This window comes from Falco cherrug, chromosome 2 (assembly GCF_023634085.1).
Source record: "Falco cherrug isolate bFalChe1 chromosome 2, bFalChe1.pri, whole genome shotgun sequence".
NCBI lineage: Eukaryota > Metazoa > Chordata > Aves > Falconiformes > Falconidae > Falco > Falco cherrug.
Genome location: NC_073698.1, coordinates 107,856,129 through 107,869,907, shown reverse-complemented (window position 1 = coordinate 107,869,907; position 13,779 = coordinate 107,856,129). Strand labels below are relative to the sequence as shown.

Below are 13,779 nucleotides of genomic sequence, written 5' to 3'. Positions count from 1 at the left end.
ATTCTTGAGGCAATAAATTTGCCACATTAAGTTAATTTTCCTTTCACCCTTGTGATTTCTGAATAACTAAAAAATTATTTCAAGAAACTGAAACCCACATCTTATGTATCTAACTGAGCATTACAAAATCACATGGTAAATGAATCCCAGAAAAACGGAGTTAGGTGCGGCTATCTCTTTGCTTGTAGATTCTTATGCAAACCTCAATGCTAATTACAGCAGCAGGACAGGTTGTGTAAATTTGCTGAAAGTGCGAGTTAAACATACCTAAACCCGTATAGGCCACAAACATTAATTTTAATTTTTATTATAGTCCCTGAAACCCTTTAAATTTAATACCGAATCAATCAATGCAATCTTCTCTTCAAAATCTGAGAGAAGATCCCCATCAACTGCTTTAAAAAAAAAACCAAAATAAAACCCAAGTCTGGAAGAGACTGGTATGACAACATTTCTCAGGAGAGAACACAGCTTTTTGCTTTTCATCTCATTTTCCTCTTCCCCCATGCCCTCAAGTGAGGCCAACAGTATCTTCCCAACAGAGCAGACCCTTTCCATACCAACATTTAACTTCCCTGTGACATTCAAAGTGCCACCGGCAGGCTCTCCTGGGGCTCTGCTTCCCCCAACCTTGTCCCCATCCCTCACCCACCTTCGTGCTCCCCTCCAAACCCACCCTTACCTGGAAGTATCACAAGAGGAACAGGGAAGGACCGAAATGAGTCCTATTCCTAAATTGCTTAGTAAGTTTCAGGCATAAGGCCCAGGGAGGGAGACTCCAGTACCTCAAAACCCAATCCCTTTTACAAAGTTCACAGAAAATAATCTGAGGACTGGCATTAGTGCACGGTAAGTTTTACTTTAATTATTATTATTTGTGGGGTGGAGGGTTTTTTGTGCTTACTGGTGGGCTGACATCGCCGTACAGCTTTGTCCTACCTTCAGACCACAGTTGGAGAAAGCTGCTGACAGTAATTGCAAAGTCTTAGAAAAAATAGAATGGTGGACTAGCGTCAGCAAAACCCAAATAGCCATTCCTGGTCGTTCTGCAAGCTGTAGTCCTCCCATATAGCAGTACTTTGGAAAAGGAGGCGCAGTAGAGACAGAGGCAGCATAATGTGCTCCCGATACGTTTTCATGCAGCAACGGCTGACCAAAGTGAATGACCTAACAGGCTTAGGGTAGGCAGGGAGAGGCAATTTTGCAGTAACCCCTGGGGGTCAGGTCCCAGCCTTGTCCCATTGGGGCTACTCATAGGCACCCACCCCCTGGGAAAGGCTCTGGCCCCCAGGGGCCGCTGACTGCTGAGGCTGCTGAGAAAGTGCTCGGGGCTGTTCTCAGAGAGCCCTCTGCCTGGGCAGGTGGGCTCCGCTTGGTTGGAGATGGCGTGAGGGACCCAACTGTCCATCCCTTTGAGGAGCTGCTGCTTCCCTTCCTTTTCCAGCTAGGCTGCTGGGGTTAAGGAAGGGAAGGGTGGGACAGCCAGGGTGTTGGGGCAAAGTCTAAAGGGAGATCAAGGTGCAGAAGGGCACGATGACTTTTTCCTTTTCACAGAGAAGCGTGGAGCAGAACCTGCTCATGCTTTGCTTCAACTTCCCTGCAACATTCAAAAATCCCACAGGCAGCACCTGCTCAGGCACCACTTCCCCCAGTCCTGCTTCTAGCCCTTGCTTGACACTTCCCTGGCAGCAACACAGGAGAAACTGGGAAGACGTTTGAGGGAAACGCCGCCTTTCTCCCACAGGACCATCCCCATTTCTGCCCCTGGCTGCCTGTTGGGGGAAGGCTGGACTAGGCTTCGAGATCATCATCATGGCTTTTGCCCTGGGGAAGCAAGAGGCTCACAAATGCGCTGTAGCATTTTCTCTGGCTCTGTTTCTGGGCAGCAGTAGTCCATGAACACGCATAGTGCAGGCTAAAAGATTAATTTATGAAACTGCACCATCATCCAGGCTGTCTAGACCTTACATTTCCCAGCCTGAATGCCAGGATGACATACATGCAGAAAGCCTCTCACAGCTGGAAATACCAAAGAACAATTTGGCACCTACCTGGGACAAGCTTCCCAACCTGCAACTTGTCAGACATCACATTTACTCATATTCTGCGTGAACCTGTCTGCATCCTCCACACTGCACCTGCAGGGAGCCATTCCCCACATCCATCCTGCAGGTGCTGACAACAGGAGGAAGGCAGGCTCTGTTCCTGCCCCACATCCTGTCGTCCAGCAGGCAGGGCACAAGGACAGGAAGGACAGGAGGGGTGGGAACTGCTCCCATGCCCAACAGGAGCAAATAGTTCACCATCGCCCCCTTTGACCTGGGTTTCCCTCCCTGTCAGTGCTTCCCCCTTCCTCCCAGTCACTCCTTGCTTTTCCTTGCACCAACCCGCGTTTTTCTCCACAGTTCTGTTCTTCCACCCCAAACTGCAGCTTGAAGAGGGTTTTTTTCCTGTTCTTCCACCCCACTTCCTAGCACTTCTGCGTCAATTCCCAGAGAAGCACTGTCATTTCAGGGTACAGCAACCCCCTGACCAGTTAAAGGATTACAACCTCATCCTCTAACCTCCAAAGGCATCTCAGGAAGACAGGGAAATAGTGCCGTTACAGTATTTCCCTGCAAAACTGAAACAAATGTCCAAGGGACAGAAATTGCTTTTATTAAAAATATTCTAAAATGTTATTTATAAAATGCATTTCAACATCTGCACTTGGAAACAATTCAGGAACATACAACTGGTGAGACATTTATACTTTCAGAATTTTAACTCGTGAAACAAGCTTTAGCTAAATAAATTTGTTACACACCCACCACCACAGGCAACCACACTCAGATTTCAAGGACTGCAGGAAGATTTCAGCCTTCAAATATCCATTTAAAGAGAGACTTCTGGTAAGCAGTATATGTGCACAGCAGGAAATACCCACTTAGTACAGTGGACTCATCTTAAAATCCAACAGTTTGTGCCAAAATACAGTATTAAAATTAAAAGATACAAAATAAATAACTTTATGGCAGAATTCAGAAAAGTTACTTAATAAATACAGATGCATTGTGAAATACCCAATGTGCAGCCATTTTTCTACTAAAAAAATAATCTGCATAGAAATCTGAATAAATAACCTTTTCGCGAAATATTTAAGATAAACAACTCGCCCTTCCCTTACAATTGACAGATTAACACTGAAGGAGATTTAACTCCTCCAAGTGAAGGAGTATATGAAAGAAAAAAAGTACTTCATTTATTTGCACTGAGAGTTTTAAGTTTCAAGTTACTCCCCACACTCCTACCCGCAGTCCCAAAACTGCAAAAAGCCTCCAGTAGTTTAAACTTCACTGTGATAGGGTTCTGTTTTTATACAGGTCTTCTCATTTTACACAGTGCATTAAAAAAATGAAGACTAAAGATCTACTGTAACTCCAGTAGACTTTGAGATGAAATTTACAGCAGGGTAGAAGGAAAGGCCACAATGACTCCAAAGACACTGGAATATACGTTGAATACATGTTTACATCTGCCCCAAACAGCAACTGCGTACGAGAACCGTACCATATCTTGGCATATTAAGCCATGATTTCACTGAAGAGGCACTTGTTTCAATGCAGATGTAGTTCCTGGAGTTCCACACAGACTTAGACAGGGTCACTTTCAAAGAGGTTACAAAGAGAAAAAAAAAAAAAATCCTCAAAAAAAAAGTCCCTTTGGTTTAATAGAGGAAATTAGTTGGTAGTATTTTGGGAATCGAAGTTAAACGATGCTGACAGAATGGTTGTATGGAACTATGATCCAATTCAAGATGTTTATAATTGGATTACTTCAAAGATACCTTTAGACAATAGCTATACAAACAGCTGAATCAGCACAATTGATCTTTGGCAGTACCGTAAGTCAGGCCTACCGCCAGGAGAATAATAAGCCTACTTTAATAGAGTCATAGATTAAGTAATAAATTTAAGCCCCATGCTTTATCATGGCAAGCTTAATGCAAACAAAATTATTCCGGAGAATACAAGAAAATGCATAGAACCACCTGTCACTAGAGCTTACCCGACTAAGACTGGGTTGATAGATGATGAAGCCAGTCTTAGCTGAATAAAGTGTTTTATCTGTGTAGAAGTTTCTCCAATGAAAAGAATTCAACCCACCTTTAGATACTGATTTCACATTCCAAAGAGAGCAGAACGTCACCAATATTATTTTTTTTCCTTCAGGTCATTAATTTTTGTCTCCTCATGCATTTGCCAGATAGCTGTGTAGCAAACTATTTGCCTAAAATGAAGTCCTAAGAAGTTCCACCTCAAATCCCGAGTTACACACACTGCTGCCTGCCCAAAAGAACAGCTACAGTCTCTGATCCACATTCAGTTTAGAGTGAGGGTATGACAAAACTTAAACCAGAGACACAAGCTAAGAAGTACGAAGTAGTTGGGTGAATTTTCATGTACTAGGACTACAGGAACTAGACTTCATCCAGGTGGTCCCTTCTGTCCCACACTTCCTCCCTGAGAACAGCATGGTTTTGGGTACTCCAGGGGTAAGACATCACATGCTTGCAGATACAGAATGAAATTCATGTTGGTCAAATTCAAGGAAAGATATACAGGTGTGGCTTTAAGACACGTAAAATTACTGCAGTTTTCAAATAAGGCAGGGGAGGTATAAATAACTGGCAATATGCCCTTGTTCTCTGTGGAGAACATCAGTGGTATGACAGCAACACCTTATGTTAACCATCAAAACCAGATCAGGAAGTAATAAGCCCTTGGAGACACACTGAGTAACTCTACATTAGCAAGGGACAAGTTTTAATATAGTTCGGCTGAAACATGAGACAATTTGCCATATAGCCTCAGTAATACCACTATGCTGTTATGAACAGCAGAAGAATCAAGTGAATGTGTTAAATCTCATTCAAGCTGCATCATGCCTTTTAGAAAGGTGTTTAAATGCTCAAATGACTCAACGTAATAAATACATTTAAACTGAACACTGCTAGTGCTATGTGCGTTAACACTGTTTCACATTCTTTCCAAGTAAACACATTGGACCTGGCAACATCTACAGTACCACACCACATTATCCCTAACCTTTGGTGACATGCCCTTTGTATTTTAAACATACACCTCTTCAGGATTTGCTAATAAAATTTAGCAAGAAAACATGGGTGCGTCATCACTAGCATTTTCATCCACAGTCCAATCTACAAGCAAATACAGGACACTTCAGAACTTCAAAAATTACTTGTACCTTTAAAATAACATCTAACTTTAACAGTTATGCATACAGCGACACCAAACTGGAATAGATTTAAAGAGAAGTATAATACAGCTATAATTAGGCTCCACTGCCAGTCAGACAGGTATACACCATCAGAGTACACTTGTGGAGAGATGGAATGCATTGGGGAAGAGTTTCTTTTCAGTTAAAATTAGTCTTCCGTAAATGCTTATTAGGAATTTCTATAGCACTGACTTGAAGAGGCCAGGACCCACCAACAATTCCTGCTTGGATGGCCACGCCCGTTACAACTGCTAGATCAGGATCTACAGAGGTGTTAGGTTCCTTTCCAAAGAAATCCTGAATAACTTTGCGTATTTGAGGAATCCGGGTAGAACCTCCAACTAACACGATTTCATCCACTTCTGCTTTGTGCAGGTGGCCTTCCTTCAAAACTTGTTCAATGGGCACAAGAATCTTCTGAAAAAGATCCTCATTTAACATCTCAAATAGCTTCCTAGAGATTTCCATTTCAAACACAACTTTGACAAAGTTGTTCTCTACTTTTGAAGTGTCTCCAAAGTTTTTCAGATCTTGTGTTTTTTGTGAAGGCTTGCCTTTTAGCATAGTGTCTGGTTTTACCTCACTTTCTGGAAGTTCTTTGGTAAGTTTCCTTTCTGGCATAGTCAACAACAACCTTAGTGTAGCTGCCTCATAAACAGTCAGATTTAATTTAACTGCTTCCACAGCCTGTCTGAGGCGATGTATTTCTTCTTTTCTTGTTGGCAGAGAACCGTATGTTTGACGGAGCTGATCATACAAATACAGCATCAACCTCTGATTAAAATCCTGTCCTCCAAGTTTGTTGTTACCTGAAAGATCAGAATAGAAGACATCACACACATCACCTTCAAAGCTTCAGAAAGCAGCACACACTGTCTTTTTTACTGGGAGACTGTGTTCAAGGGGCCAGAGCAGTGATAATAGGACCATAAGCACAGCCAAGAGCTCACAGCACTGCAAGAGCAGAGGTAACTTGTCCGCTGGAAAACACATGATGGATAGTAATTTCCAGGTTTTTATTTAACAACTATTTCAGAATCCACCTTCCTTAACATTTTCTCCCTGGAACTAAAAAAAAGCAGCGGTTGTTAACTCAGAGGTACTCTCTATAGAAGAAAACACCGATACATTTCTAGCTGGAACCCTGTAACTGAAGTGCAATGTCTCACAGCAAATTGTTTTTCCAATTAAAATTCCCAGTTTCAAATTTCTCTCTCTGCCTGCAGTACAGCTTTATTTGGATTATTGTTCTAACAGTTTCAAGTTATTCAACATCTTCATGCACCCACACAAAAAGCTACATGCTACTGAAGTGTATATATAAACCCTGCTGAAAGCAGAAGGAAATGATAAAATGCAAGCAGTGAACGTCAAGCTCTGTTAACAGGTGTATCTTGTATTAGCCTTCAGAAAGAAAGGGGAAAAAAGTATAATATATAACCAACCTCAACTGAAAGATTATTTTTGCACCATGTTTTCAAAACCTTTCCAACAATTGTTCATGCTTTCCATTCAATAGTGAAAAACACGCCCTGCAGATTTTCACCTGTGTTGAACAATACTCTCAAGAGTTTCCACCATTTTGTTTTGACTGAAAACAGGAATTCACCTAGTGAACCTCTGTCAAGATAAATCAGAATGAAGCTGCTGGAGTATTTTTTGCTGTTCTGCCCTTACTGGACTGCACAGCAGCTCACATCCAGAACTGTTGACTGAAGGCAACGCAGACAGCACTGCACCTCAGACCTGTCTGAATCCAGGTCATCTGAAAAGCAGTTGCATATTCACTACAGTTTTACCAAACACTGCTGCCAGAACTCTTTGTCAGGTGATTAAACACTCTGGCACATACATATCACAACACTTACCTCTGGGTTAACAGTTCCCAAGCCCTGCCCAACTGAGGTGGAGCCAAACACAAGGCGAGGATGTTCTAAGGCACATGTCAATGATTTGGCAAGTATTTCCAGCTTGGACAATGGCAATAGAAAGATTTGTAACACTCCCAGACTCCAAAAGTCCAGTCAAAGTAATTCTAATACTCACCAGCACTTTACTAGTGGGCACAAAAGTTAACAGTCACAGATAAAAGGAAGCCACAACTTACTCCTTTCAGTCAACCAAAACCTGTAAGCTTATCTGTCCTGGTTTCAGCTGGGATGGAATTAACTTTCTTCTTAGTAGCTGGTACAGTGCTGTTCTCACATCAGAGCCAAAGCACAATGCTGATCACGCATTGATGGTTTTAGTTGTTGCTGGGTAATGTTTACACTAAGTCAAGGACTTTTTGGTTTCTCAGGCCCTGCCAGCAAAAGGACTGAAGGGGCACGGGAAACTGGGAAGGGACACAGCCAGGACAGGTGACACAAACCAGCCAAAGAGGTATTCCATACCACAGGACATCATGCTTGGTATTATATAAACTTGGGGGGTTAGCTGGGGCTGGGGGATCATTGCTTGGGGGCTGGCTGGGCATTGGCGAGTAGTTATACTATGCATCACTTGTTTTCCTTTCTCCCTTTTCCTTTGGATTTTATCCTTCTCCCCACCTTTCCATTGTAACTGTTATTATTATTGTTAGTGTTGTTCTTTCCTTTTTATTCTGTTTAAATTATTAAATTGTTCTTATCTCAACCCTTGAGTTTCACATTCCTTTCCAATTCTCCTCCCCATCCCTCCAGGTTGGGAGGGGGGAGGGAGCAAGCAGCTGCATGGTGCTCGATTGCCAGCTGGAGTTAAACCACAACATTATCTTCATCTCTGACACCAGTCACAAACCTAATTTTGCATGAAAGGCAGCTGGGAACACATTCTGTTTTAAAAAAAGCCCCTCTAACAGTGACTTTAGGTGTACCTTTCCTTTCCCCCCTCCTCCTTGAGGAAAGAAAGCATTTTTCTCACCTGCCATAGCTCGTGTGAGGAACATCCCTCCCTGCTTGTTCAACAGAGACACATCCAAAGTTCCTCCACCCAAATCCACCACCAGCACATTAAACACATCAGCTTTGTGGAGCCCATAAGCCATAGCTGCAGCTGTGGGTTCATTGATTACTCGCAAAATCTGCAGCCCTACAAAGAGCAAAGATACAAAGCAACAGTCAGTACACTTCAAGAACCTGCAGCTCTCACATCATAATGACATTTGCCATTAGCTGGGTGGTTTTGGTTTGTGGGTTGTTTTTCCCCCCCCATCAAATTTACCCGAAGTAAAACATGAGATCTAAAGAAAATAGTCTTCTAAGCAGTAATACTCAATGAACTCTTTTCCTTATTTAAGGTAAGTACTACTAAAGTAGCACTGCTTCAGCATCAGGGCAAAGTAATGTATGATGATTTGCTCAAACACATTTCTTCCAGGAAAACCTTGCTAAGGAGACTTATTTCACATGTTCTGTTTCTCCTTAAATTACTGTCCAAAGGTACTCTGTAAAAACTCTCTATTTAAAGAATACTAAAACCATTGCTGTGCCTGAAGTAAAACTTAGTTGTTCTAGCAATCTGTGCATTAGTAGCTGCACCTGTCATTACCCAAGAGGTCTCTGCTGCTCCTCACAATTGTCAATGGTCTGTAAAAAAACTAAGTAATATCCATTCTAAGGTTTTCTATCACCTCCCCAAAGACTTTGCTGTGAGTGAAATAGACCTAAAAGTTTCCCACAAAAACACTGGAATAAAAAGACATCACCTGCGAGGTTAGCTGCCTTAATGGTAGATTCCCGTTGCCTTTCATCAAACTCTGCTGGCACAGAGATGACCGCCTTTGAAACGGGGATGCCAAGAGAGTCTTCTGCCATTCCTTTCAATTTCAGTAGCAGCTGAGAGCCAATGTGCTCTGGAGTGATACGAAATGTTTTATTAGTCATCACAGAAAATTCAGCTGATCCATTGTTGTTGAAAATCTAGGAGGAAAAAGCAACACAACCCAGAGGTAAGAAGTCTTTTTCTTATGCTGTCCCCCCCTGCTCCTGCTAAGTGTTTTATTTGCATACAGTCTGTTTATTCTGGAAAAACATGAATGTGCTTTTGCCACTTCCTAAATCACTTTTGTTCCTTGATCACAAGTATTATACAAAACATGCTACTTAAGAGGTGTGAGTGTACCCAAAGTAGTGACACCCACTATGCACAGGCAAGACATTAAGAAGTTAAGACCTAGCAACTGCGTAGTAATCTTCAATACCACACTCAGAGATAAAATTAATGCTTTTTAACGACTAGGTCTAGCCAGCTGATAAAGCTTCCCACATGTGGTTCTTTCTGAAAGGAAGTAAACAGGTTGGTACTGGAACAGCTTCTCTTAACAAGGAAAGAAAGCAAAGATCGAATGCAGTACCTGAGAATTTGTCTCTTTTCAGCAAATACTGCACTATGCTAAACTAACGCAATACTTTTTTTAAAAAACAGCTTTCAAGATCTGCTGCTGGTCGAGTAAGCACTAGAAAAATACTAGAGGAAAAATGCACTGGGATAGAGAAGACATGACTTTTTTTTTTAGAATATTATAAAAGAAGTCAAGTTTCAGTTGGAATTTCCAGTCGAAATTTATACTTTTATAGAAGTAGATGGAAGTTTATGCAGAAACACATTCCACAGTATAAGACAGAGTCCTCTGGAAAATTACTATCAGCTCTCACACAGAGGAACAGAACTTCTACAACCATTTCCTCCCCCCTTCTCTGGATACCTCTTACAGTTTTCAAGCATATCAGATTTAGCCAAATGACTCAACGTCTGACAAGCTGGTCACCTACTACATGTTTCAAGCATCCTATAGCTTACTGCTTGGAGAGAACTGAATAAGATGGCTACTTACCTTAAAGGGATACCTGCTACTTTCACTTTCTAGTTCTTCTGAAGTAAAGATTTTGCCAATGAATCGTTTTGCATCATATATGGTGTTCTGAGGATTTGAATCAGCCAGTTCTAGGCCATCATATCCTACATACACACCTCTGTCTGTGAATGAGACTATACTTGGTATGCTGTTGTGCCCATTTTCATCTGCAATAACCTTCACCTGCCCTGTTCCAGGAAGAAAGACACCAACAGAGCAGTAAGTTGTGCCAAGGTCAATGCCAATTACTTTTGGTGTAGGCATTGGTAAATATTGCTGTGCTAGATAGCCAGCTAACCAGAGAGCCAGAATAGCCGAACCTGAAACACAGATTTTTAAAAAGTAAGAGTTAGAATACCTACTGCTGCGAACTTCGAAATCAATGCAAATTACACAGTATTATACACTAAAGCTCATGCAGTTTTATTTCAGGGTCTAAAGCCTGTTCAGCTACTTCCTTAGTTTTCAAAATCGGGCACCTGCAAATTCAGGTCTCTTAATTCAATAAAAAGTGGTCAGAAGAGTCAAAAATCTTAGGCACAAAACACTAAACTGATTTTTAAATGCCCAAGAGGCACAGCAAAGGCAAACTATCACCACCTTGTGATTCTTTTTCTTTCTGCAAGGTCTTTCAAAAATATAGGCTAACTAGTATTTTGGGAGGAATTGCCTATGAATAACCCCTAAGGGACATCTAGTTAATGAGGCTGCACAGAATCACACTGAAATAACAGAATCCCAACTCAAACATCTCGTCCAACTTCAATGGAAGTCTAAAAATAAGGAGATGCAAGACATGCTAACTCCAATTTCAGTCACAGCCCCCAAAGAGCATCTTCCCACACCTCTCAATCTCTTCTGTGCTTTGAAACCAAGGGGTAGACTAGTTTAAGTGCAGAACAGGGTTTTTGGTTTTGTCGGGTTGTTTGTGTTTTTCTAGTTTTACATATAATCGACAAAGCAAGAAACCAAGAAGTCTACCTAAAAGCAATGCCTTGGAAGTGGAAAACCAAGCACCAACATGCAAAATCTGAGAGACATCTAAATAGGTTAAATTTCAAAGACTGGGCAAACTTTTTGCCAGCAAGGAAGGGTGGTCACAAGTACGCTTCAAACGGAATAGCGAGAAAGAGAACTTTTACTTCTGGCCGAGAATCTTCTAAGGCGTTTCTCAGCAACACGCCACCGCACGCCCCGGCTTTCCGAGCAGCGAACGCCGCCGCCGCGCCAGCCTGAAAAGCCGCCGGCAGAGACTGCGAGAGCCCCAGCGAACCCAGGCGCTGGCGGTCGGCGCCCACCGCCCCAAGAGAGGTGACAACAGGCACCCGGGCCTTGCCAGACGGGTGTCGCCACCGGCGGGGCGGCCGCTCGCCCGCGCTCTCCCGGCCCCACCGCCGCCCGCCCCCTGGTCACCACATCCCCGCAGCCGCCCAAGGGGCGGACCGGGCCCCTAGGCCACCGTCCGCGCTCACCCAGCACCGCCAACTGCCCGGCCATGGCCGCCCGCAGCAGCGCCGGCCGCCGGCTGCTAACGGCTGCTTCCGGGCCGGGCCGCCCCCTCACACGCAGCGGCGCGCCGCGGCGGCGGGAAAACCACAGCTCCCAGGGGGCGCGGGGCGCGCTGCTTCCGGCGAGCGCCAGCCAATGGGCTGAGGGAAGAGGCGGGCGGCAAGCAGGGGCGGGGCGGCGCAGGGAGGGAGGGAGGATGCGCGGCACCTCGCCAGGCGCATGCGCAACCAGCGCCGCGGTGCCTGCTGGGAGCGGTAGTTCGGCCCGGGCGGCCGCCTTCGCTGTGTGGGGCGCGCTGGGCGCCGCTGCGGCGGCCTGGGGCTGTAATGGCGCCCGGCTTCCCGCCCGCCTCCAGCCTCCTCCTGGCCTGCGGCACGGGCCGGTGGCGAGCCGGGGTACCGGGCAGGGGCGTGGTGCGGGGGCCGGCCCGGGCAGGCGCCGCTGCAGTCACCGCCCCCCGCTCCCCCCTCCCCAGCACCCTGCTGCCGGCGTGAGGCGTTAGAGACCGTAGATCTGGCACTGCCGAAACCAGCGCACGTTAGAACTCTTTGGCCTTTAAAAATAATTATAGCAATTGTTATTTCTTTTTTATGGTTATTACTGGCATTCGTCTTCCACAACCTTTAGCTAAGGCGAAATGGGCAGCTGCCCTGTCAGCCCTGGGGCAGAAACAGTGAAGCGATGGCCCCAACTATCGCACAACATGGGGCTACTGAGGCCACGGCCTTTTGGAACAGCGCCGGGTGCTGTGGTGAAATGGCCATGGCTGTGGGCACCCACAAGGAAAGCCCTTCCTCAGGGGCTTCACGTTTCCTCTCGGTGCCAGTTTTCATGGCAGACCGAGACCATCTGGGACCTGGGAAGGGGTTTTGGCCCAACACATTACACTGCAGCAGGGTACTTGCATTTCATCTGCTCTCTTACCCTGTCTCTGGAGAGAGCAGCAGGGTGTCCTGCACCAAGGTTACAATCTCCCATGTAAAAACTTTTCGTCTTCTCTCCCTGAAGTGCTCTGGTGCATTTTTGCAACTTCACAGTGCTCTTTGAATGCAATGGTTCAACAGTGAGACAGCCATGGCAGCTTTTACCTCTTTATATCAATGGTGAGGGGAGATTTCCTTATTGCCTATTTTACATCTAGTCAAGTAAGGAGAATGCAGATGAAACCTGCCCCTCAAACACATCCTGGAGGAGAATAAGTAGTTACTAATCCAAGAAATAAAATGTGAAGTACCATGCGGTTTTGCTTCTTATCACCTGTTCCTCTGCTAAGCACTGCTCTCCTAGGGAGTAACGGATTTTCAGGTTCTTGCAGATCAGGTTTCTGTCTCAGGCAGAAATTGTGAGAATCTGGTGTTTCCTTAATGCAGTATAAATGAGATATTTTTAAATAGAAAATGATCATAAATGAATAGTTGGTACACAAATAGCGTAGTGGAAGAAAAGTTAGACTAAATTCTATTGTAGTTACCATCTCTAGCATCTGTTTCTCCTAAGTGGTGGAAAGACACAACCCAAAAGTAATTCCCAGGAGCTTACTTCTTGTAAGCTGCTTCTATATGCAAAACGCAGCACCGCTTTAACTTAACAGTAAAATATGTAAGCATTCTCCATTTATGGTTAACATAGTTAACAGTGATGTGGTTCATTCTCTGCATGAGAAAGTGGAAATTCCTTGGTAAGGGAAGAGAATGTTAAGCCATTCAGCTTTCTTAATGACTCATGATCTGACTGTTTTCTAATTATGTTTCTAACTCATTTCTTTTCTATACATAGGAGTTGGATACTTTAATTGTCTTGAAGTGGGACCATTGTAATTGTACTTATTCTGAAGTTATTTAAGTGGGGGGAAACTTGTAATCATTGTTTACAGTATTTCTTTGCTTGTATAACTCCAGAGCAAGCACTTTGTATTTTATGCAAATGTCAGTGGGTGGTGAGGAGAAAAAAAAAGGTTTATGCTAAACAGGACATACAATTAATCTGAATTTTGCTCATAATTTTTGATAGTTAATAGCAACCTGATGCTTTAGTACATAGGAACCATCTGAAACATCACATTGTGGAATGTAGATACGTAGGCATGTTTTTTAAAAAATACTGAATCAAACCCTCATTTCCTTTTTCTAAAGGTTAGGCCAAGCTCTGTTTTTTGT

General features: G+C 43.9%; 1 protein-coding gene across 1 annotated transcript; it reads right to left on the bottom strand.

Moving 5' to 3' along the window:
* Positions 1-2,637: 2,637 nt before the first annotated feature.
* Positions 2,638-11,687, bottom strand: HSPA13 (heat shock protein family A (Hsp70) member 13). Its single transcript, XM_055701358.1, has 5 exons — positions 11,587-11,687; positions 10,094-10,434; positions 8,966-9,179; positions 8,182-8,349; positions 2,638-6,089 (listed from the first exon to the last, which is right to left on the bottom strand). The coding sequence occupies exons 1-5, from the start codon at positions 11,609-11,611 to the stop codon at positions 5,419-5,421; spliced, it is 1,419 nt and encodes a 472-aa protein (XP_055557333.1). The 5' UTR covers positions 11,612-11,687; the 3' UTR covers positions 2,638-5,418.
* Positions 11,688-13,779: the final 2,092 nt, after the last annotated feature.